This window comes from Pseudonaja textilis, chromosome 3, assembly GCF_049901715.1.
Source record: "Pseudonaja textilis isolate UNSWEBS1 chromosome 3, rPseTex1.2, whole genome shotgun sequence".
Classification (NCBI taxonomy): domain Eukaryota; kingdom Metazoa; phylum Chordata; class Lepidosauria; order Squamata; family Elapidae; genus Pseudonaja; species Pseudonaja textilis.
Genome location: NC_141992.1, coordinates 43298072 through 43323826, shown reverse-complemented (window position 1 = coordinate 43323826; position 25755 = coordinate 43298072). Strand labels below are relative to the sequence as shown.

Below are 25755 nucleotides of genomic sequence, written 5' to 3'. Positions count from 1 at the left end.
CAGCAGCCCAACCCTACTTGTAGGCTATTAAGGGACATAAAAGAAGATCAGGGTCATCAAGATACGCCTAGCATATCTTTCCAATGTCATGTAGGATTCTGACAAGGCAATGTCCAATTTCCTGCTCAAAGTTGGGGTCAACCAATGTCTCTTAGCCTAACCTTCCTCATGAGGTTGTTTTGAGGATAAAACCCTGTTGTATACCCTAGCCTGAGTTCTCACTAGATGAGTGATTATCAAGATAATGATAAATACATCCTAGCTAATAAATTATGTGATAATACATTGTGACTCATTCTTTGACGCCAATGTACTGCACAACGTGATGGTCTCCTGTTAACTAGGGTTGAGAATTATGAAAGATATCTACAAGACAGCAAGCAGGATAATCTTACTTGTTGCGTTTACGTTTGTAATACTTGACCTAAAATCAATTTATTTCTACCCGAGTTCAATTTTTAATGTTAAAAAATTGAACTTACTAGCAGTGATGAAAAATGTGTGGATTTCAGTGTATTGGATGGATAATAACAATTTCAACATGAATAAAATAAATTTAAATTTTGTTTTTGAGCTCTTGGGGGATTATTTTCAGAAATAACTTATGGCTGAATCAAAACAATTAAATAATTTTAAAAATAACACCTGATCTTTACCTGTCCAAGGCTTTCATTCTCAGAGTCCTAGAATGAACGTAAATGTCAGATATTATCCACTCTTGTGATATTTATCCTAAAGAAGTTGTGTAAACTGTTTTAAGAGTATTTGCAATTATTTATACATGTGTGTGCTGCAAGAGATTTTTAAAACAATTTATGCAATTGTTCCAAGACACTGTTAGTTTTCTTTGAGCAATTTATAGTTGCCCTTCCGAATGGAAAAGTGAACATAGCCCAATCGTTCTTTTTTTTAAAGGAAGTAAATAGGCACTCAGCCTGAAGCAGCCATTTCCCTTCTGAAAGAAGATCCTCCTTCATGTTCTGACATGCTAACCAGATATTGTTAGGACTGATACTTCAAATCATGGAAAGAAGAAATCAGTTGAATAGGAAAAAAATCGTATCTATGGTTTTTGGTTCACCAAGCCATCTAAGCTTATTAGAAGGGAAGGGAAGGGAGATGCATTTAGAGGGAAATCAAGTTTCTTTGCAATGGAAGAAAAATCATAACATCTTTATATAAAAGGAACACATTATTTGCATAGTGAACTTCTTTCTACCTTTATTTTTATTCCCATTTATGTTTTCTTGCTTTTAGTTCAAGAAAAGACAGCGATCTGTTTATTCAGTATTTGAAGAAAATTATTTGGATTCCCATTTCCCCACCAAACTTCTCTGTCAAAAACTTCAATTGTGAAATGGGTAGTTCAGATTCATAATTTCTAATAATAATGTAAAGCTTAATGTTGCTGGTACCTTTTTTGCCCAGTGATTTTGGTGCAATTTCTGGATGCAGATTACGGCATCCATGATACTCTTAATTTTCCTACTGTTTGGATTCATTGTTGTCCAGTCTACAGTGCTGTTGTAGTTTAGAATTATAATATAGTTTATCTGTTGCCATTTTAAAAATAAAAGAGTCTTTAGAATAAGTAGTTTAATATGTATATTAATGTCTTAATTGTTTATGTAGCATACAGCATGCATTTCTACCACACTGTATATTTTGTTCTGTTCCTTTGTGGAGGAACAGAAATATAGAGGCAGCTAGGCAGGATTTCTATCTAGCCAAATATCCTTCTCTATAATGTCTTGCACCAGATGATTCAGAGGAGGTACAAGAGCGCACAAATGCTTCACCATCAATTATGTGGGAGAGTTTGCTTCCATGTAGAAAATTCTGGAAATGTTACTGATTTGGATTGAATCCTGAAATAAAGAATGCTGGGTTTTTTTAAAACATGAATTTGTTAACTCTTAATATTTAAGGATGTTTGTTCTATATACATTCATTCATTATTTCTCTCTGAGACACCTGTAGAAAAATTGAACTCAAATTTGAGAAGCTTCAGTTCAATACCTGAGCACACTTGTCAGAACACACTTGTTTCTTCTCTAATTTCCCATATGGCTCTAAAAGTGTAGGTAAACTTTATTTGTTACCACATAACAAATAAAGTGACCACATAACTGCAGGATTTCCAAACTAAGGAAAGCAAATAAAAATGGCTTTACACCCACATTTTTATGAATAGTTCGCTACATTGGATATGATCCATCTTGTTTCCTTTCTAGATTAAGAATTCTGAAAGAAGAGAATAGGGATTTACAAAATTTGTAGTACAATACTGTTTTTTTTCATTTCCCCAGCAATGAAGATGAAGAAAAAACATAATACAGGTAGTCCTCAATTTACAGCAGTTCATTTAGTGACTATTCAAAGTTACATCGCTGAAAAATGTGATTTATGACATTTTTCATAGTTACAACTTTTGCAGCATCCCCATGGTTGTGTGACCAAAGTTTAAGTGGTTGGCAACTGACTCATATTTATGATATTTGCTGTGTCCCATGGTCATATGATCACTTTTTGTGACCTGACAAGCAAAATCAGTGGGAAGCCAGTTTCAATTAACAACTGGGGTTATTAAACTTATCAACTGCAGTGATTCACTTAACAACTATGGCAACAAAAGTCATGAAATGGGGCAAACTTAACAAATGTCTCATTTACCAACAGAAAATTTTGGCTCAATTATGGTCATAAGTCAAGGACTACCTGTACTGCAAATGTACTGGCTAAAGGAAGTAACAATATTGTGACTTTTATTTTCTTTTTCTAGTTTCCAATGCAAACAAAATTAATTGTTTTCTATCAGAAAACTAGATTTTCATGTACTAATTAAAACCAGAAGGTAGCATCTAGAACTAAAATATAATGAATGTAATGTTGAATCTTGTGCCTGGTGACCTAACTACATTTTGGAAAATGTGTTTGTATTGTATTGCAGTAGCAGGAGTAATAACAAGGGTTAAATATAATATTTCTCCTTAAGGCAGATGATTGACTGTGTCCTCTTCCAGTAACATGTCTCTTACTAGAAAAATTTTAGGACTGACAAATTCTCAGTTTATCTGAATTTTTAAAAGCCAGTACAGCAATAAATGATTTGGGCACCATCTTTTCCTAGTCTGTGCAAATTATTTAACAAAAATTGTGACCAAGTTACTTTCCAACCCCTTCTACATTTTTGGTAAATGAAAAAAGTATGACCGCAAATAAATAATTCTGCTAAAATTAAAGTGACATTTACAATTGTGCTATTTTATTGTTTGGAAGGTTTGATTTAACAGACTGATACACATGGTATGTAATTCAAAGGTTTAGGGCAAATTAACTTGCCTTCTTAAGAGCAAAGAAAGAAAAGAGAGACCTTCACACAAAATCCAAATAATGGTTAAGAATGTAAGAACAAAATAAAAACCCAGTGTTGAAGAAGAATAGATGTTTTACAAAAGGTTAATATATCTGTGCATTTTATCATCTTGAAAACTTCTTGCTTGATTTGGTCTGGAGGAAGAATATTGGTGAAACCAAATTAAATAGTTATGGCAGGAGAGAATAATTGTGTATATTATATCTAATAAGAATCTTTTCGTGGGATTGCCATTTTCTAAACAGTGTAAATGCAGTGTTTCATAGATCTGTACTTTAAATTCAGTTTATTTGTTAAGCATGTTCCACTTAATGTTGATGAAATGCTTCTTCCTGCACCATCAACCATCTTCCGGGATTACTATTAAAAATAGGTGTCATATTCAATTTTGCTATCATGTATATTTTGTGCACACAAGGAAAACGTCAGCTACATCTCATATGTCAACATCTGGCAGTGGAGTATAGTGCATGATTTTGTACAGAGCAGACTTTCAACAATTTCCATTGTTGAAGAAAGTAAACTACCTTCTGTCACTTTTTATTCTTTCAACTGAACAATGTGGAGAAAAATAGCATTGGTTCTTGACCTCCTTCCATCTCTGAATGCAGCGACTGATCTTACAATGAAACTGAATCTATGCAATGTGATACCAAGGTCTCATGTTGAGATAGTAACGCATCCTGCTTTCTTATTATAATAAAATGGAGTCTGCAACAGGAAGTAGAATTCTAAGAAACTGCTTAAATTTCCAAGTTGTTTGAAACAGACACATGCAGACAGTTTTGCGATGTCTTGTAGTATGTTTGAAACCATTTTATTTATTGCACCTACGAAATTAAAAAACACATTCTTTCTGGTTTTCCTGTTGACTTTTTAACCCCAAATGGTTTTTTTTAAAAAAAGAATGTGTTTAACCTCATTATATGAAATTCCTGTCCATAGCTACAATTGAATATAGTAAGCTGCCTGTGAATCTTAATTGTCTTTTTGACTACTTAAAGTACAGAAAAGAATATTTAGACTTGAAGATATTTTGTTAAACAATTTGTTGATCTTTCTGTATATGGAATGGTTTTCAGACATATGTGTTATGCTGTAAGCTTTGTGATTTTGTTTTCATCTAACATATATTTGAATTGTAAGTTTTTCAGGTTTTAGTTCTCCTGCTCATATCTATGCTTTATTTCAGAATAATATTCACTCCTATTCAGCCTTTTCAAAAATAATAATATTCCAATATTCTTATGTTGGTCTAGTTTCTTGTTTCCAGGTGTCTACCAATTTCTAACAATTTTCATCAAGATAAAATAAAACTCTTCCAAAAATGCACCCCAACTCCTTGATCTGTGCTAACTAGAATATCATTCAAGACAACTTTTGCACTCTCAACATGCAGCATACAAATACATCCCCCAATCTTAAAAAACAAAACCCTGTCATTTCTTCTTATACCCTCTTCCAATTTCCAAAATAAGGGCTTCAGCAAGATTCTCAGCTTGACCTTGTAGATATCTTTCTCTGCAGTAAATGCAAGGGAGAAGAAGGGCCTAGCTCACATTCAAGACTTAGGATTCCTTCTGAAGGACACAAACACAACTAATCTGTCAGGCTTGACACTCTAGCACAACGGTGTGAAACTCGATTTCACTGAGGGCTGCATCAGGGTTGTGTTTGACCTCTGTTGGGGTGGGCATGGCCAAGTCAACCACACTCATATTGGCGCCTGTGGTGGCCCGAGCGCTATGCCAGTGAAAATGGGCTCCTGAGCTCTGTTTTTGGCTGTGATGGCCTCCTGCAATCTTTTGTCAGTGAAAAAGGAGCTCGGGAGGGCCACCTACAGCCCTCCCCAGCTCTGTTTTCACTGGCAGAGGCATCGTGATCCAGTCCTTCACTGTTTCCAGGGCAGCCCCATGGGGCAGATTTAAGCACCCCATGGACCGGATCCAGCCCCCAGGCCTTGAGTTTGATACCCCTGCTCTAGCATATATACAAATGTGAAAAAAGAATATATGTGTGTCTTCTAATGAATAGATAGTGTTGTCTGAGATGAGTCAATTAGTGTGATGATTGAGAGTTATTTCACATCAGAACTTGTCAAGACAGGCAGGTAATCAAATTTATGAAGGAAAAGAGAAATTGACGGAAATCCTGATCTGGCAAACCCATATAGCAGGAGAGGAGTGAAAGAAAATGTCATTTAAAAAAAACCACCAAAGTACACATTTGCCCTTGAAATGAAATGTCTGATGAATAAACAAAGCAGTATCCTTCAGTCCAAATCTCCTTGTATTTAGAAATGTTGTGATTTTTTACTCAGGAATGTTGCTATGGTATCTTGTAATATGTAGGCTGAGTGGCTTGCATTGAGCTTTATAGCCAACAGCATAAATTGCTTCACTTTTTTCTACATCTTTTTTCCCCACATCTATATTTTTTTTCTACATCAGCAGAGCAATAGTTATGTTCATTTTAAAACTGAAGAAGGCTTTAGGCAGGATGAATTTTCCATAAGAGGATTTTGTTTGCAGACTATATTGGTCACAGAAAGGGCAACCTGCAATCCCAAAACCATAGGCGGCCTCTGAATATGATGTACCGGTTTGTAGTGCCTGGTCCATTCTCTAAAAATGGTGGTAAACATTGACAATGGCATATTGGTTATTGGTTATTTTGAGATGGAAACAAGGAAAAGAGCAATATAAACCCTAAAATAACAGAACAGAATGACAGAGTTGGAAGGGACCTTGGAGGTCTTCTAGTTCAACCCCTTGCTTAGGCAGGAAACTTATACCATTTTAGACAAATGGTTGTCCAATCTCTTTTTAAAAACTTCCAGTGTTGGAGCATTCACAACTTCTGGAGGCAAGTTGTTCCACTGATTAATTGTTCTAACTGCCAGGACATTTCTCCTTATTCTAGGTTGCTTCTCTCCTTGATTAATAGTTTTAAATGTAATTCAGAAACACCAAATCTGTCTGTCCATCCCCAAACCAGGAAAAAGGAAAAACTGGAAATCCCAGTTCCATGCAGAAATATAAAAAGGACTGATGCCATGTCTCATATTGTTCCAATGACTCTGGACTTTGGCCTCTTACCCTAGAATGCTAAGGGTGCCTCCTTGTCTCTGAACAATATACTGTCTGAAGAGAAGGTCTATATATTGCATTCTTAGTGAAGGTTTTTGTACTATTAATAGACGATTTTCATATTTTGGGGGAATATACTGATTACTATATGAAAACCATGATTCTCAGAATCATGTTACATCTAGTTCTTTTGTGGTATAGTCACATAATGTTTGTTTTGGGGAATGGATTTTTCATTAAATTACCTGTATGTTTGGTCAAATATTAATTTTTTAATTGAACTCTATTGCAAAATTACTATAAGCCACAATAAGAAAATTAGTTTCCACATTGTGAGGTGAATGTTGATTGAAAATGAGTTTAGGATGTTATCATTTTAAATTCAGCTTGCAATGGTGATCTTGACAGCAACTTGCAAGCTATCAGAATTCACTCAAGAAGACAGCTAACTTTTAATTTACGTTTTTTTAAAACAGAAAAACTTGTTATAATTTCCATGATTACTAATCTGATATTGAATATATTTAATTGACCTTTCTACAAGTAGACTACTTTTTTCTGTCTTGCTTTGTTAAACTGTATGGCATCTATTATGTGCCAAATTATACAATACAAATATGGAATGTTAGCATACTGGCACTTTTTTGATCCATTGTCTTTCACATGTGTCATCCAATATAGCATGGTTATGCAATATAAAAACTTTGTGAACATAATCTTATTCATTAAATTGGCACTCATAATTATTAACACAACTAGAAGTAGGGTATTACCAGAAATTAATTCTCAGTAATATTCTATTTATTCTAGTCAATCTGACCTGGATTTTCCATAGAGAAACAAAATTAGAAATTTTGTTCTAGGCGGAAGGGGGAGGGCTGGACAGTACAAATGACCGAATTTATATAAGTCTAGAAAAATGGCTGCCCTTGTTGGCATGGTAAAATGCATTTACCAAAAGGTGGATTCTTTCAAATATTACGTCTCCCATCTTAGTGGGTTAAGTAAGTACTTGCTGTAGCCTGGTGTTTGGCTTTACAGTATGCTACTTCCCTATTTAATTATATGATTAAAAAAACATGGAGTTTTGCAGACACAGGGGAAACTGCTAGGATTACATTGTTGATATGGATGCCACCTTGCCCAATCTTGATCTAAAATACAGCATCATTTTCCTCTCACTGAATGCTTTCTTGCCTATCTTGCTCATTCTTGATTGTAACTGGCAAAGGAGCAAAAGCTGGGGGGAAACTATAATTGTGCTGTGTGTAACTTTATCTACATATTCCCAAACTGGGGAAAAAACACACACTGAAAATCCCACTTCTGCCTAGAAATGTGTCAAGGACCTATGCCTATTCATTTATCGTGTTCTTAATCTGATAGTTAATTGCTTTTTCCTAATTTGTTTTTCTAGTATAATCTTGCAATTTGCTTAGTATTAATTTTGGAATCTCTTCCTTAAATCTGATGTGTTTCTTAACTTACAGAGGATTTTTAAGAGTACCTATAACATTGAACAGAGTTTCTACATCCCCACTGGGAGATCCTTTAATGAACAATTTTCTTTATTCTTTCAAGTGCTGCTTGAATAAATCCTTGCAGGCATGTTGCTGAATTATTTAAATTATTTACAGTGCCACACACCACATTTCTCAAACTGGAAATTTATTCTAAGTGGCAAGTTACCATATTTCTTTTTCTTCGTTTTTTGTTTCTGGTAAATGGTAGCAGTATCAACGTCTGGGAAAATGCTTGAGAAATGTAGAATACTGGTCTCATCAAAGATGACTCTGTATATTTAGTTGTACTTCTATGAGTTTGTACAAACAAGAAGTATCTACTTCTTGTTTGTACAAACTCATAGAAGTACAACTAAAAATATAGAGGCATCTTGTACTTCTTGTTTCTAAATTTAATTCTGAAATATACTGTATCATTTTCAAAGCTCAACCAGGAAAGGCAATTAAAACAGGAATAATAATAAGGCAATTAAAACAGGATCTTAATTCTTATTACTGTGTAATTGAGTCATATTCAGTAATCTAAGGTATTTGCAGTATAACTTCTGGTCTCCAAACTAGTTATCTGCTGTTGGTGAATAAGTACATGCACCGCATAGAAAAATGACTAGAGTCTAAATGATAAAGCATCATTTTTCCTCATTTCAGTGCTTTCCCCAACCCCCACCTCCAAATTCACAACGTCTTGAATCTGTTTTTAATTAAGAAGAAATCCAAATGCACATTAATATATCTTTGATCCTTTAAAAAACAAAACAAATCCATGTTGCTATGATAAACTGTATCCAACATTTATAGGATAAAGTACACTGTGATAGGTCTTTGACATATTTACAGTATGTATCATAATAATTCTAAATAAATTCCATTCATTTCAGTAGTTCTAAAGAAGGTGCTGAAATCTAAAATGTAAATGTGAATTTCATAACTATGCAGGTCTATACATATATTCTCTAACTTGTTGGCAATCTTCTTGGAGCAATCTAGACAAGATGCAGGTTACATGCAAAAAGAATAACAGTGATTCACCCCAATGTCAGTAACTTTGGAGATACACCCTTTATTAAATGCTGCTCCAAGGAATTTATCTGAAGTAGAACTTGGCTCTGATTATCCTGACAACACAAGAGAACATTGCCATCATAATCTCCCACTACAAAACAAAACAAAACAAAACAGATGAACCAAACAATTTTTATGTAATCCAAAATTTGTGAAGGCAGGTTTTCTCAGGATAGTAAAATGAGTAAAAGGAATATTTCATTGAAAAACCTTTTTAAATCGAAAGCCTACATTTACTCTCAAAATTAATGATCTAAAATTGTAAATCATGTTTTGGTCAGAATATCAGGAAATGAAGAACAGGGTAAGAGGAGATGAGAGGCTTTCCAAGGGACACCTAGTAATTTAATACAGGATGCCAATGATATTATGAACATCTGGGAAATCAATAATAGATTAGAGATTGATGCACATAGTCCTACTTATTCTATCTCAAATTTCTTATTTTAATTCAAGTAAGCAATACTCTCAGGCTTTATTACAAGCTAAATAGTAGCAAATATAAAAATATAGGCTTTAAGACACAAATTTTCTTAAAGAATAAAACTTCTTGCAAGATTTAATTTGATTGGATTAAAATGAATTGATATGACTGTCTTAATTTCAACAATAATTCATTTTCCAATCTTCCAGCTATACTGAAGATCATGATCAGAAAATGCATTTCTTTAAAACAAATTGTGTCCATACACTGCATCTACTTGGTGGTGATATGTAGGCAACAGAATATTGACTTGCAAGGTAGTCTCTAGATTAATGAATCTATCTTGCACAGAACATTATAAGCATGCTTGAACCAAAATTCAGTTTTGATTGCAATTATTGCATATTGGTCAAAGTTGTGGTGTCATTTCATAATGTCTCTAGACTGTGTCTTCAAATGTAAGAAAAGCAAATGGTAAAGAATATGAATTAGGAAAGGAAAGGAAAATAATTATGTTACATGTCTGTAAAACTAAAAGGAGAAAGAGCTAATACAGGTAGTCATTGACAGTTTTAGTGACCATTCAAAGTTACAATGGCACTGAAAAAAATTACTTTTTCACACTTATGATTGTTGCAGCATTTCCATGGTCACATGATCAAAATCCAGGCACTTGGCAACTGATTCACACTTATGGTAGCTGCATTGTTCCAGGATCATGTGATCACCTTTTGCAACCTTCTGACAGGCAAAGTCAATAGGGGAAGTGAGACTCACTTAACTGCAGTGATTCACTTAACAACTGTGGCAAGAAAGGTTGTAAAATGGAATAAAACTCACTTTAAAACTGTCTCGCTTAGCAACAGAAATTTTGAGCTCAATTGTCATAAGTCGAGGACTATCTATAGATGTAAATGAAGGTGGACTGACGTTGCTATACAGAAAATGTCATGTGGTTGGCTGATAACCTGAATGATTTCCCCCAAATATTAGAGACATTGTATCCATTGTACTGAATAGCATGGATTAGAAAATTAAATTATTGGCAGGGAAATAAAATATTTATGAGTTATACATAACTGATGAAAAATTAAAGCAAGTAGATGAAGTTGTGTGTGGTGGCAGAAAGTTTCTTAAGACAGAAAAATGGAAAAAGAAATTTCACGATGTGCAAATGCTGAAAGAGACATATTCTGTTGCAAGGAATGAATATTTATTGACAGAAGTGAAAATGGCTACGTAATGCTGCCCACTTTGTTAAATGGAAATGATAGTTAGGAGGAACATTAAAAATTGAATGCAATGGAAATGGAGTACTTAAAAACCATATATGTTTGAAAAAGAAGAAATAGGTTCAAGAATTTATTGTGTTAAATGACTGTGGATTGAATGATTTGTGTAAAAGAAACACCTTGCTGTGGTTTGAAGAGAAAAAACGTCACCAGGACCGAAAATGTTATGACTCGATGATGAGCCCCCCAAAAAACAAGAAGTGAGAATTTTAGAAGATAAAAAAAAACAGTATATGAAGTAGCCTAAAGTCATAGCAGAAGCAAGGATGATTTTCAAGGCTGAAATTGTATGAATGGTGTCTGTGTCATCATTTTAGCTGGGTTTTCTTTAATTTTTCTTATTGTATAGCTTTAATATTTTAACTGTTTTGTGACTTTTCCCGCATTTTTTGTATGTTTGATTATCCTGGAAGGAATTGTGACATGTATCTATGTATTTATGAAATCTCTTGAAATCAGTTTTAAAAACTGCTTCTCTTTACTGTACCTTCATACTTTTGATTTATGGCAGTTCTCATTTTAACTGCATGGCATGCAAGTTACCATAAAGGAAAAAATTTCAAAGGTAAAATCTACTTAACAATTAAAATACCTAATTTTCACTCATTTGTTTGAACCTTTCTCAAGTAGGTCTCCCCTCTTCCACCTCCATTTCTTTAAAGTTGGGTTGCTAGCTTGATCCTGTTTAGGCAGTTTCATTCAGATCCAGAAACGTATGCCCTCAAGCAAACAATTTATTTTGTGAATCCCTAATATGTCTAAATTACTGTTTTTTAAAACTTCCCCCATTTATAGTTGAAGGAACAGTGATGAGACAGATGTACATTGAATCCTTTTGTAAATACACTTTGCAGCTACTGTGAGGAAAATGATAACATTTCTCCAACCTTTATTTTCTTAAGTTTTGTGGATTTGGCTCATATCAACCAGGTCAGTGGTGGGATTCCAAAAATTTTTTACTTCCAGTTCTGTGGGAATGGCTTGGTGGGCATGGCAGGGGAAGGATACTGCAAAATCTCCATTCCCTCCCCACCCTACTAACTTGCTTTCCAGTTCCGTTCTCTGGTGCAAGGCAACAAAAGAAGACTCAGCCAATCAGCTGGAGATTGGGAGGCAGAGAATAGATGGGGGTGGAATCAGTCTGAGGTGGTATTTGCCAGTTCTCCGAACTACTCAAAATTTCCACTACCAGTTCTCCAGAATTGCTGAATACCACCTCTGATCCAGGTCATGGTTGCCACTCCCCTCCTTTTTTTTCGAAAGGCAACTGTACTTCCTTGCTTTTTCCTTTGAAAACAAGGTTTTGAAAATCAGTGTGTAAACCTTTCACTTTGGTGTAGAATGTCTTTCACCAGCCCTGTTTCCCTGTGCTTGTACTGGGGTTGCCCAATTCTTGATTTCTTTGATGTATGCTTCTTTGCCAATGACCAATATATTTGGTTACTGATGACTGTCTTCCTTCCTCTGCATTTTTGACTTTAAGAGTTTCTTCTTGAACTTTTTTTTTTTTTTTGCAGTGCTGATGCTTGAACTAAGACATTCAATAATCCATTGCATTTTGTAAGAATAATGTTAAGAGATCAGAGCAGAATTGCAGAAGGATGTATCATGCAGCGAGACAGAGTAGCGCAACAGAGCTTTTTTGGCTGTCATTATTTCAAATGCACTGCTAGCTGTACCTTTTGTTGTTGTTGTTGCAATGACATATGTGCATACTTTAGCTTTTCTGTATCAAGATTAGAAAAAAAAATTTCACACCCAGTTTATAACCTAATAAACTACCGTTCACTTCTAGCTAGAAGCATTACTGATTGCTGAAATATTTATACTGCTGTTGTCTTGGTCATGACATATAATATCATGGAATCACATAAAGCTTCCTCATTATTTTAAGGTCTGTATTTTCTTTGTTTTGCATCACTATTTTTAAAGCATTTTTCTTTTTGCATCTGCTTTTGAAATATACCTATAAACTGCACTATATCGAACATTTCATGCTGTGTTGAAATATATGTATATACGGTTTGTAAATGTATACATGCACACAAACATAAACACATACATATAGTATATATGCACTCACGCATATATGCCCCAAATATACATAATGTGATTTGGGTGAACAAACATAATTTACAGTATGACACAATAGCAGTAATACAGTGGTTCTCAAATTTTGTGATACCATGACCTTTTAAAATTTCAGGGGCAATTTACCTTCTTCACTTTGACAAATTCAGGAATCTTAAGTACAGCCAATAAACACAAAATTGTAAATTATGATTGTTGTATTAGGCCATATCTTGCTTTCTTCATGAGAGTAGCCTTTGAACACCTTTAAGTAAGTAAGTAAAGTAAGTAAGCAATAGCTCACCTGTCAATCACCTGCCATTTTCAAAATAGCTTCAGGAAAACCTTGTTTCTTACTATTTCTCCATAAACAGTAACGCTTGGCATGGTAACTGTGTGTAAACAAGACAAGTTGATAGCAGAGTGAAAATCCAATAATACTTTCTCAGCCACACTGTGACTTACGTATTGTATTTATGTAATAATTTGTCAGATGAATAGACTGAAAATATAGTTTTTATGTTTTATCTTGAATGACTGGGAAATTCTCAGCAAGACTGCTTTTCAACCAATGAAGGAAAACAGTCAAATTAATTTCTACCAATTACTTTACTGAAACAAGATTTAAATACATTCTCTTCTTGGCAAATGGTGTGCCAATACACATATGTGTCATTAAGGTGACATAAAAAATTGCTGAGTTTTGCTAGTACATGTTAACACAGCAACTCATTTGGAAATTTTTCAGTACAACACAATACGCATAATACATGCATTGCAACATTCCCCCTCTGCAAATGTTGCAATGGGGACACAATTTTCCCAGAATCATGTTGCTACTTTCTGAGCAAATAATATACAAATGTCAGGAAAGCTTCTTTCAGAGGAGTAATACAAATTTCAGTTAGAAAATACAACAGATCCCCATTTAATGTTTCACTGCAACCATAATACTCAGACTTTTTATAATTTCCTCCTTTGATTTTTCATCTCATTAAAGGAAGTGGAAAAAATGAATCAAATAAATGAGAAATGGATTCATTTTCTTCCATAACTTCCTTGCCTAAATTGTTTATTTTCAAAGCTAAAAGGATCCAGTGAATTTAGTTTATTATCTTTATTTCCATTCATAATTTAAAAAATAAATATATCTCTGTAAAAATTATTTTCTGATGGTTCTGTTCTGGCTTCTAATGCAAGTTTGTGTATATTGATACATTATTTCCTAAGTGTTTGGGTTTTATTTCATTTGTTTAATATCTGCTACTGTTTTAACCATGACATATTAAATAAATCATATTTTGCTAGCTTCATAAAAGATGCCAAACAAATTATAATAAAACTACCCTTTAAAATGTGTGTGTGTGTGTGTGTGTATGTATGTATGTATGTATGTATGTATGTATGTATGTATTCTACTTTGATAGAATCCACAAGAACCTTATAAATGAAGTGCAATAGTTGCTGGATCTCCCATATAATTCTATAAATGAGGTTGGATGACTGAACACCAAAATGCTGCTCTGAAAGCAAATTCTAGAGTAATGGCATAATTGTATAGTGCACAATAATCATTGAAAAAAATTGAAAGTTGGGTGATAATGGCTTTTAAATCATCAGTTATTAAGTCATTGTTGCCCATTGTTGAGCTGGGCAGCCTTAGAAATAAAAGAAATAGAGTTTCTGCTGTTTGAAACAGTCTGCCTCGCTCTGACTATGTATTGAAAGAATTTTGTTTTTTATTCTGAACTTGAGAGTTTGTTTGCATTAGATTCATAATACAATTTAGCATTCAAAAAAGAGACTAGATTCAGATGGCACATCTACTTGTTCTGATGGAAAGATGAGGCCTATATGATTCCTTATTCTCATTTCACCTTTGTCATTTTTTTAACCTAAAGGTCCTAAAATGGTGGTCTCAGGTAGAAATGAATACATATGAATTTTTAATGTGATATATACACATCTCAAGATATGCTTGGAAGTAGGATTTTATTTCCATTTAATTCCGTGCCTCAGGGGATGGTATTGTGCAAACGCCTTTCATGTTAAGCGTTTTAAGAGCAGGTGTCTATGACATCCTGTTTTATCTATTTGGCAATAAACAGTGAATATACAATAGAAATGTCTGTAGAACAGAAAAATATGAAGTCTTGTTCACTTAATGTATTTTTGAAAATAAAAATGTCCATACTTGTTCATGAATATGTTCAATCAAGCTTAACTTTGTGGTTATAATAGAGGCTATTAAGTAGAAATTCACTGGCTAAATCCAAAACTAAGCAAACCTTTTTGCTCTTGACTAGAAAAAGAAGTCTAAAGTCTGGATGTTCAGCTGTAATAATAGGATGCACAATGGAACTGTTACCTTAATACTATAGACTCTAATTTTTGCTCTAATGTGTATTTCCTCCAAAGAAGGAATGAAGCATGTGATTGTTCATATATGCAAGGCAATGCATTATATACTTATTCCCTTCCACAAAATATGTGCATGTTGTGCAACCAATACAAAAAGGGTTTTATAGTTTTACACAGCTGGTCCCCACTGATGTGCTTTACATATTTTCTGGAAAGTATTCTTTGATTTGTTATTTCTGTGATGTCCTGTGATGAATAATTTGGAAATTTATACATTTACTCACTCTTTTCTCAAATACATTAAGGAACATATATCATCTTTTTTCCATCTTCACTGCAAGAATAGAAAGATTCAACAAATATATAAGAATGGGTTCAACAGTTTTTAAACTAATTGGAGATACCATTAATCTAAATTGATCTCATTAATCTACATCTAATACATTTATGACTGTGCCACCTGGCTTTTAATTAATTTTAGAGGTTGGTATAGATAGAATAATTAAAGCTCATTGTGAGTTATAGAAATTGTGGCTAAGCAGATAGCAACTTTTAAGCAGTAAGGGTTCTAGAATTGGAAATACAGTTACAAATTGTATCCATTCTTTAAAGTTCCAACAAAAATTTGGGCCATTTTACCCCACGATAAAGAAAATGTTTCACATATGTTTGTGACATAAAACAATTTGTCATAAAGAGATTGCCTTTTAAGAAAATAGTACAGCCAGTGAATATTAACAAATGCATCATGAGACAAACCAGAGGTAGAAAACATTTTGACCTGCTTTGTTTAGAATTTTGATAGGATGTTATTGGTGCTCTCACAAAATGGCTATCACAGGAGCTTGAGGTTACCAAAACACCCGTTTCTCATAGAGAAACTAATGAATTTGCATCTCTCTAGATCTACTCTTAAGATACCCTGTTAGTCTAGTATATGTCCATCTTTTTCCTACTTTCAAATGAATCATTATGCTATGGACCCACCATTTTTTCTAAGGATACCAATGAGGCTAAGGGCTAATGTTTTCCTTATGAATTAGCAAGCCAGTTTCCTAATTTTATTAAAATTAAAATTGAATTTTAGTATGCCAAAAAAGGTCCTGTGTGGATGTATTGGTGCTTCCAAACCCAGCCTTAAAGTTTCATGGACTTCTAATGAAGTTGATTCTGATTCATGAACTTTCCCTCCATCGTAAATTGGTTAATTTTTAAATGTCACAATGCTCTTTGTTAATCTATTTAGCAGTAGAATAACATGTTTTTTAGAGACTGTTATAAGTATTAAAAAATCAGTGTATTCTCTGATGTCTCTCATCTTAGTTCATTCACTCAGTGACCCAAACACAAGCCTTCTATTGCATTTTGGTTCAACTGAGAAGGAAAGCTGTCACCCTTAAAATATTGCAAGATTTCCTGTTTTCAAAGAGAAATGACAAAAACTCAATAACTGTTGTCTATGTAATCTCTAGTATCTATTTTCAAAAATATAAACAGTTTCATTTGACATAAGATTCTAAAAGAAAGAAGATTTAGATTCTTCAGTTTTGCATTCCAATTGACCTATGGTAAGTTTCTATATAGAAAAGCTAGGGAAATGGATGAAACAAACCCATTTTAACATAGCATATTCATTAGCAGCTGTATTTTCCATTAAGGAAACAAAGTATCATATCTTAGTGAATAAAGTCAGTCAATAGATACTTTAAAAATGGAAAATAAACACGCTCAATAGACTTCTTTTACCCTCTTGTAACAGAACAATTAAATGTGTTACTATGTTAGGATTTTTCTGCACTTTTGGCAAGACTGATGGTGTTTGTGACAAACAATAAGGATTCTGGGAATATCTGAGTTAACTTCTGTATTTTTCTTTATCTCATGAGTAAAAAAAAATACCCATTACTTAGACTATGAACAGAAGCAGACAGTATGACCCTAAGTAACAGGGTCTAGGTAACTATGGTAGAACTTGGATATTTAGCAAGGTTATTCTACTCTACTCTACTCTACTCTACTCTACTCTATATTTGGATGGAGGAATTGGACATTATATGTTTCTAATCTATACTAGTTTGCTGGTAGATCCTGAATAATCTGAGAATAATAGTGATGCCCTTGTTGGTTGTTGGCTGAGTTTATAAAGCATGTCATTTTTACTTTAATGTTGTTTGCGAACAATGCAACAATGGAACCATCTGTCAGTAAACACAGAGGTGTAATAAGAATAAATTAATTCCACTTCACATGCAAGATTAAATGTTAAATGACCCTCTAGAGAACAATGCCAGAACCACTAAAACTCATATTTATTCAGTTGAAGAATATGATAGTATATTTGGAATCCCAGAGCAAAGAAATGAAAGAGTATATTAACTGCCCAATTATTCACTTGTATTATAAAGCAAAGCAATCCTATGCATATTTCAACTGATCTCATGGTTAAAATTTGTATCAGCTAATTTTATTTCAAGCTTGAAATCTTCTGTACCACCTTACTTCCTTTTTCTGTATGTGAAGTGATCTGGTAATACCTGAAATGCTAACTAAAATTTCTTGCTGCATTATGGTTTTTAAAAGAACCTTTGCTAACAATTCTCAATTTTAGAATACATGGTTGTATTTAAGTTAGGTTCAGAGTAAATGCTCCTAAGTCCAGTTTGCAGAAACTGCCTAAACAAAATCCCTGAGATTTCTTGGCAAGATTTTTCATAAGTGGTTTGCCATTGTCTTCTTCCTAGGATTGAGAGAAAGTGAATAACCCCAGGTCACTCAGCTGGCTTTGTGCCTAAGGTGGGACTAGAACTCATGGTCTTGTCAGTTTCTAGCCTGATGCATGAACCACTATGCCAAAGTGACTTTCATTAAAATTCTAACTTTGTGTTTCTATTGAAAGAAGGAAATGTCAGCATGGTTGACTTCTCCAACCTATTATGTTTAGTTAAAAAAAAGGGAGAGATCCAACCCTCACCCACTGCTTTACTGGGTTCCGCAGGACTTGGTACTCTCTCCACTCCTGTTCAACATTTTTATGAAACCGCTGGGTAAGATCATCCATCACCAATATGCTGATGATACTCAGCTGTATGTCTCGGCCTGTGGTGGGTTAAGTGCTGCTCTTTCCTCCCTCTCACAGTGCCTGGAGGCTATTAGGGGCTGGATGGGGAGCAACGGGTTAAAACTAAACCCTTTCAAGACCGAGTAGCTCTGGCTATGGGGTTCGTTGGTTCAGGAAGAATTACTACCTTTAGTCTTGGATAGGGTGGCACTACCACAAACAGACCCTGTGTGTAATCTAGGGGTTTTCCTGGACTCACGACTCCTGTTTGAAGAGCAGGTGGCGGTCATGGCCAGGAGGGCCTTTGCGCAACTGCGGGTTGTGCACCAGTTACGCCCTTTCCTGGATCAGCGATCCCTATTCACAGTCACTCATGCCCTGGTCACTTCCCATCTTAATTATTGCAATGTGCTCTACATGGGGCTGCCCTTAAAGAGCATCCGGAAGCTCCATTTGGTGCAAAATGCAGCAGCCTGCATGGTTTTATGCAGACCCCAGTGTGCACATGTATCCCCTCTCCTGCAGGAGTTGCATTGGTTGCCAATTTGCTTCTGGGTGCAATTCAGGGTGCTGATTGTCACCTTTAAAGCCCTACATGGCTTGGGTCCAGATTATTTGAGGAAACATCTCTTGCCAGTGACATCTACCCATTAGAGCGAGGAGGCAGGGAATGCTGTGGGTCCCATCCCTGAGAGAGATATACCTGGTGGAACCTAGAAGAAGGCCCTTCTCTGTGGTGGCTCCATCTCTCTGGAACATCATTCCACCTGAGATTAGAATGGCCCCCTCATTAATACTAACCTGAAAGGCACTGAAGACCTGGTTTTGCCAGCGGGCCTGGGGAACCCAGAGAGAGATGGAACCCATCAGATGGCTAGTGTGACCTGCTGTCGTTGGGGTGGTGGATGGGAGTTGGTTTTTGGTTTTTGGTTTTGTTTTTTTGTTTTCCCAAATTTTGTTCTATTGTACTTTACTAATTTTTTTTCTTTTTGTTCTTATTGTTTTTATTTTTATTTTTTGTTTTAAATATGATTTTACATTGTGTAAGCCGCCTCAAGTTGCCATGGGTGAATAGGCTGCAATATAAATCAAATAATAAATAAAAAAAATTAATAATAAATAAATAAATAAATAAAATGTATTGCTCTGCTACTACTGATACATTACTTACTGTTTTGTAGGTTAGTAAAGCTGCTCAGAGTCAGCCATAACTGGAAAAGCTCATAGGCCCAGTAGAATAAATAAAACTAACACTTGGAAAAAACAGACTTAAGTTTTGTTTCAATTCTGCTTCATGATATCACCATGCTGCTTTCATGTCTGTTCAGCTTCTACCAGTCCCAGCCAGAATAATCAATGATTATGAATGTTACATTTTAAAACATGTGTCTTCAGGTAGCCAACCTCTATTTAAATCATATGAACAAAATTGTGCCTTATTTAATAAGTAAGTGATGACAGTTAACATTCTTAGGGCTTGAACAGGTTCTTTACAGGAGAAGCAATTGCTTCATTGTTTGTTATTCTTCTCCATTTGATGTACTTTCTATATTGGAAGAAGTATTTCTAAGGAAGTGTAGATTTTATGGCCTTTCATTCTGATGAGACCTAAAAGATAAAAAAGTCAACAGAAAGAATCACACCTTATTGAATAATTACACATCACTCTCTCTGTTTCTGATCTCGCAGTCAGATCAGAAGTCAAAATTATGTGCCAAGTTATTTTTTTAGTTTTCCAATAATCATTACTGATTCATTCTTTAATAATATATTGTTATTCTTTAATAACATATATCTGTTTTGCTCTTACTTTTCTTCAACGTCTTTGCACACAGTTGCACTTACTCTAAAAATATATAGCAACCTTTGCCTTATATTATAGTTTTTACTGTAGTAAGAGGTAGCTTACCTGTTGATGATCCTTTTGATCAGTCAGTGGTCAAAGGGCTGGGTGTTAATCTGAATTTGGGTTGTTTTGGAGATACTGCAGAAGCACATACCAAATGTGGGGTAACTGCTTCCATTTAGAAACATTACTTCCTTCTCGGGTCCTTCAGAAATGAGCAGTTCCCAAGGCTCCATATCAAGAGTGGCTCCTGATAAAGAAGTTTGCATCCACAACAGGAATCTGAAGTTTGACATTTAAAAAAAAAAGATCATTTATCTTTATGCACTTTTTAAAAACAATGAAGTTGGGCTCCAGTAGTTTGTTCTCTTCTTGCATGTACCATTTCTGGTTAATGCTGGTTCGTTTGTTTATACAGAGTTCAGGATCTTATTCTTTGAGGCAAGAGATAAGTATTCTTTCTGTAATCAGAGACTGCAATTTTTTAAAATAATATTTTTAATATTTTTCATCACTGTTTTATTTTGCTTTTTTTGCTGTTTCAGATGTGCTAAGTCTAAGACTTAATATATCTTACCTGTTTTGAAATGGTTGGGAATCATACTCTTGATTTGAGGTGAAGCACTCTGGGGCCACAAAGAAGTTGCCCCTCAAAATGCTCTGTTTTACTCTTGAGTTTGGGCCAGTAGTTTCCAGCTAGTACAATATAATGTTTTGGATCATATTTTCTAAGCAAAAATTTCTCTAGCTTGATTCAAGCATTGACTGGGATTGGTTTTGTTTTTGTTTATCATCTGATATCAACTCAGAGACCTTTTCATGGAGCACAATTCATGCATTCAGCTACACATCTGATGAGGGCTGAAGGCATATAATTAGGCAGTCTAAATGAACTGCAATTGGCAGCATCATTTGTTTCTGCTTTAAAGCAGCTTTCTCCAAGCTGATCATTTTCAAGGGCTTTTATACTCAGTGCTAGCTGTATAGTAATAGTTTAACACAATTGGAAGGTACTTGGTTGGGGAGAACTGCTCTGAAGTATATGTGGTGATGGATATTGAAGCCATTGTGTATGGTTTTTCTTTTCAACTCCTGAATTTGGGTTAGGATAATATATTGGAAGCAAAAAGAAGATAATTTTTATTCCACAATTTTATCACTTGTGTCATTCCAATCTAGATTAGAACTTGATTAAAAAAAACAAATAAAGAAAAAAATAGTCAGCTATATTCAAGATAATGTAATTTGACATCTGAAGGATGTGAGTGTAATCTTTGGGAATCTTTTGGGTTATAAAAGAGAAGTCCTCAGAAGGGTGAAGGATCTGATCAAAGCTTAGCATTTTAGCAACCAAAAGAATCCTAAAGGTGGGGAAATGATAAATTGTGAGCTTAGGAAAGGATAAAATAGAAAAAAATCTCTCCAATTCTAAATAGAACTCAGCAATTGGTTACTATTTGTTCTTTAGAAACACAATGGAATAGTAGTGCACCTAACCTGCTCATATCTGATACTGATTCTTAGGTTATGATGATGTCATGAAATTAGTTCACTTTCTCTTCCATGTGACTGCACAAACATGGACACTGCATCTGTCGGGGGTTTTTTGTGATTATTTGCTAGGATAAAATGTTGTAAGATGCTAGGAAGGAGTAAGCTTGTTGGTGAAAAGGGAGGTGGAAACTATGCAGGACAGAAAAAGTTAGAAATCTTGTAAGTGAAATAAGCAGCACTGGGAATTCATGGCTCAAGGTGAGCCTCAGTTGGGGACATTTATGGCACATTGTATGAACTATTACCTATCTGGTTATGGATATGCTTTTTTACAGGATAGCAGTTATTCTCATCTGGGGAGAACTTAACCACCTGCTGCATGATTGTGACTGGCTTAGTGCAGACAGTCTGAAATAAAGCTTCTGCCTGGCCTAGTGTGCAGAATGTTATTCATAATGAATCTAGAAGCACTGAGCATTGTACATTTTGCAGTAAGGTTCTTAGTAATCGTGGTTATCAGAAAGTCCTGAGAAATATATGACCAAAGCTAAAAACATAATACAGTGCAAAAGGTTTAGGGTAAGCAACTGTAAGTTGATTTTGAATTAAGTATCCATTGTTCCAATTTGTCCATTGAACATATCTGCTCAAGTAGGCAGTTCTTTGCAGTGATTTTATGAATAGATTCTCAACACTACAAACTGCAGCCCTTTTTAGCTACAGTTAATAGCAGTGTGGGCCTTCTGCACATAGACGGAGTGCTCTGTCATAATATGCTTCAAAATATGGCTCCCCCAACAACTTCAGAAGATTGCCCATCAGAGACCTGAGACTTACGTATCATATTTGTTTACAAATTGTCTCCAATGCAGAAGTCTACCTAAATGTTTCCAGAATTTCCTGAAATTGCATTGTTGAAACTTAGAAACAAATTGCCATTAAATCAAGATATAAGACCTTGCTGATTTTTGGCAATTAGTGAAATAACTTGTTTAAGTCAAACATGCCTATTGTAAAAGGAAAAGAAAGTCATTATCATCAGCCAGCAAAATTTTCCGTTCACTGTGACTTTGCAGAATGACATAATATATAGCTTCTGGCTGTCAAAAGGTTGCCACCTTGCTTTAACTAATGTCATCTTACAACTGCAACTGCATTATTATGAAGATCAGATATTAGCTTAGTAGAATGTGTGTTGGTGTTAGACTTGCTTATGATTTGTTTGTTATTAAACTTATTATATCATCTACCAAGTTTGCTTGTCTCAGTATTGCTTGTTATCTTTTGTTTTAGAATGTAACAAAGACAGTGGAAGAAGCAAAACCTAAACCTACTATCCAACAGCTGAAAGAGATGATTAGCAATTACAACTCAAAAGTCAACAATTGCTTGCTGATGAAGCTGGTTGGTATTGCAATTCTGGATATTTCCTACTTTTGTTATGGTGGCTCTTAAAACTATTTTCCCTTTCAGCATTTATAATGGGAAGCTCGGCTTAAGTTCTGGGGGAACCTATCTGTCTATTACTCTAGGAGCCTCAGAAAAAGGTGGACATCTCCATCTTTAATAATTGAAATAACAATTAAATCCTGTCTCCTGTTAATTGGCATTGTCTATAAAAAGAATGGCCAAGTTTAGTAGGCTGTGCAATAATTTGGATTCAAATGTGAAACAAATTATGCCTTCACCATATATTTGCAACTTCTTCAACCAAATGCCTCTTTTCCTGTGATCACCCTGTAGTGCAGGAACAGCTGTAGAATATCATGAAAAAGTGTGATAGCTTTAAGGAGTGCTTTGTATGTCCTTGCACCCTTTGAACCACATTTTGCCTTCAAGTATGAAGTGTTGCACATCCTAATGTTTACTTTCTGAGCTTTGATAAGAAGAATGGCCAGACCAGTTTAACTATCTAAAGTAAAAGTGCTGGTGTTTTATGAGTTATGAAACTTAATAGTTTTTCTCATGACTTCCTCCCCCTTCTCCTCTGTAGCCTTCAGTAACATGATGAGTGCAAGGACACATTGGTTGTTTGCATGACTTGCATTTGGATTTTCTATTATTTCATGAATCCCTTATAGGCCTTTGGTTAGGATTCTGCTAATCTGCAACAGATCATAGTAGGAGGCCACCTTATTGAGGAACTCAGATAGATTTTAAATAAAACAAATATTTGTTGTTTATACCTGAACCAAATAGTTTTCATCTGGATTAAAAAGCACTAGCTCTATTCCCCAAGGTTAAGCTGTCTCCCAGGGTTGCGGTATAAGAGAACAGGATGCAAAGAAGATAGATACATAGGCATAAATCCTTGCTTTAACAGAGAATTGGCTATACTTCTAGCGTTGAGTGTACTGTATGTTCCCATAGCACTGATGTTACTGAAATTCTGCAGGATTGGTACAAAATTTATTAGCACAAATGGGCAATTTTGGCAGGGATCCTCTTTTAAAGATCTGGTTTATTTACTTTATTTTAATCATGGTTCACAGGGATTCTGATTAAAGCATGATTTTTAAGAGGCTGATCCAAAGGAAAAACACTCTTTGAACTAAGGAAGGTTTGAAGGTATCTCTCTTATCAGCTGAAGTTTCCTCAACCTGCTATTTAAGTGATTTGAGCCATATAGCAGCTGTGGGGTGACTGTTCTGTAGCTAATTTGAGTCTTGCAAACATTCTGTAGTGTCTGCAAATGTTCTCTGAATATCAACTAATGATTTTACCAAAAATAGCTATGCCTGTATTATTTTAGATATTTGAATTGAGAGAAATCCAACTCATCACTTCACAAAGTGGTTCAACATCTGTCTCAGTTGCATTTATGGAAGAACATTTTTTTCCGCCACAGAATAAGTATCGGCCAAAATGCAGAGAGTTTGATAAATTCCCCTTTAGTGTGCATTCTTATGTTTTTCCCCCTTCATCATAGACAAATCCATTTGGCAGGGGTACTGTTTTTTTTATTCAGTCCAAAGTATCCTGGATAACTTTCTGATTAATTAGATAAACCAAAGTTATCTATTTATTTAAAGACCTGCATTCTGTCTTTGTAAAGAAAACAACTTGCCACAAAGCATTGTGTGTCTTAAAATACTCCAAAGACGAATTAGAAGAACACTGCAACCAAATAACAGACTACGAATCATTGACATTGACTCTCCCAGCTGTGGCTTGACCTTGCTGCCCTTCTGGAGTAGCCAGCTCCTGAAACTGAAAGTGAGATGAAGTAAAAGGATTCCTAAGTAAAAGTGCATTCCTTTGCACACCACCTTCCCTCCTAAAAAGAAAATCAGCCGTAGAAACAAGGCAGTACCAAAAGAATTGGAGCAAGTGAAATAAATGAACAAAGTATTCACATCTCGATTCTAAAAATAAAATAAAAAATTGTACCTAGAGGAATCAAAAACCACGGCTGGACCAGGCTTTAGAATTACAGGTCATATATTGAAACCAGAAAATCCCAGTGATTTTAGTGGATCTTCCCCAAGTGTAAATATGAATGGATTCAACAAATGAAAAGTGTTAATTAGAAAAGGGTGGTGAAACTGGGTATGTCATGGTAGGATGAATGAGGTGGTACTAACAAGTCTTCCCATTCATAAAGAGAGATTCAATTCAGCAGAATTTTAATCTGGTTTTCTAGGTCACTGCCAAAGCTGTCCCTCAGCCTGATTATAGACTTTCCATTTAAAATAAAGAGAATAAACAAAGTAATTTCCCATTCCTAGGAGTGACTTCCTTAACTTCAGAACAGTGATGCTAAAGACGGGGATGTTATGTATACATTTAAAAAAAAGCTAAAGAGGTGATTAGAATGGTTATTTTCTTCATTTCTCTCACACATTGAAGCTGCTTGGAAAATATTTCAGAAAGTGGAATATCATCATATGTGGAGCTTCCAGGGTATTACATAGCTCGAGTACGTTAGTTTTAGAAATTGCTTGATTGCAAAAACTTTCAGATTTTCTTCAGAAAAATAATCTGAATTGCTTCTTCCAAGTCATTTAGGAAATAGAGATCAAAGAAAAGATAATTTGCCTTTAACTAATTTTTTTTTCATTTTCCCCAATTCCCAGAATGATGATGACACTTACACAGGTTTCATCAAAGTGCACCTAAAACTGAGGCGTCCTGTGACAGTCCCAGCAGGGATTAGGCCA

The 25755-nt window shown here is 34.9% G+C and overlaps 1 protein-coding gene and 1 pseudogene across 5 annotated transcripts in view; both read left to right on the top strand.

Annotated features, from left to right (window-relative positions):
- Positions 1-25755, top strand: part of RASSF5 (Ras association domain family member 5) — a 78106-nt gene that overhangs the window by 45035 nt on the left and 7316 nt on the right. For all 5 annotated transcript variants that reach the window (XM_026715652.2, XM_026715651.2, XM_087929389.1 and 2 more), the window contains 2 exons: positions 22889-22999; positions 25672-25755. The exon at positions 25672-25755 is cut by the window's right edge and continues 214 nt beyond it. In XM_026715652.2, coding sequence (XP_026571437.1) covers positions 22889-22999; positions 25672-25755 — 195 coding nt within the window. The remainder of the gene's footprint in view (positions 1-22888; positions 23000-25671) is intronic.
- LOC148126088 (uncharacterized) lies at positions 18358-19060 on the top strand (annotated as a pseudogene).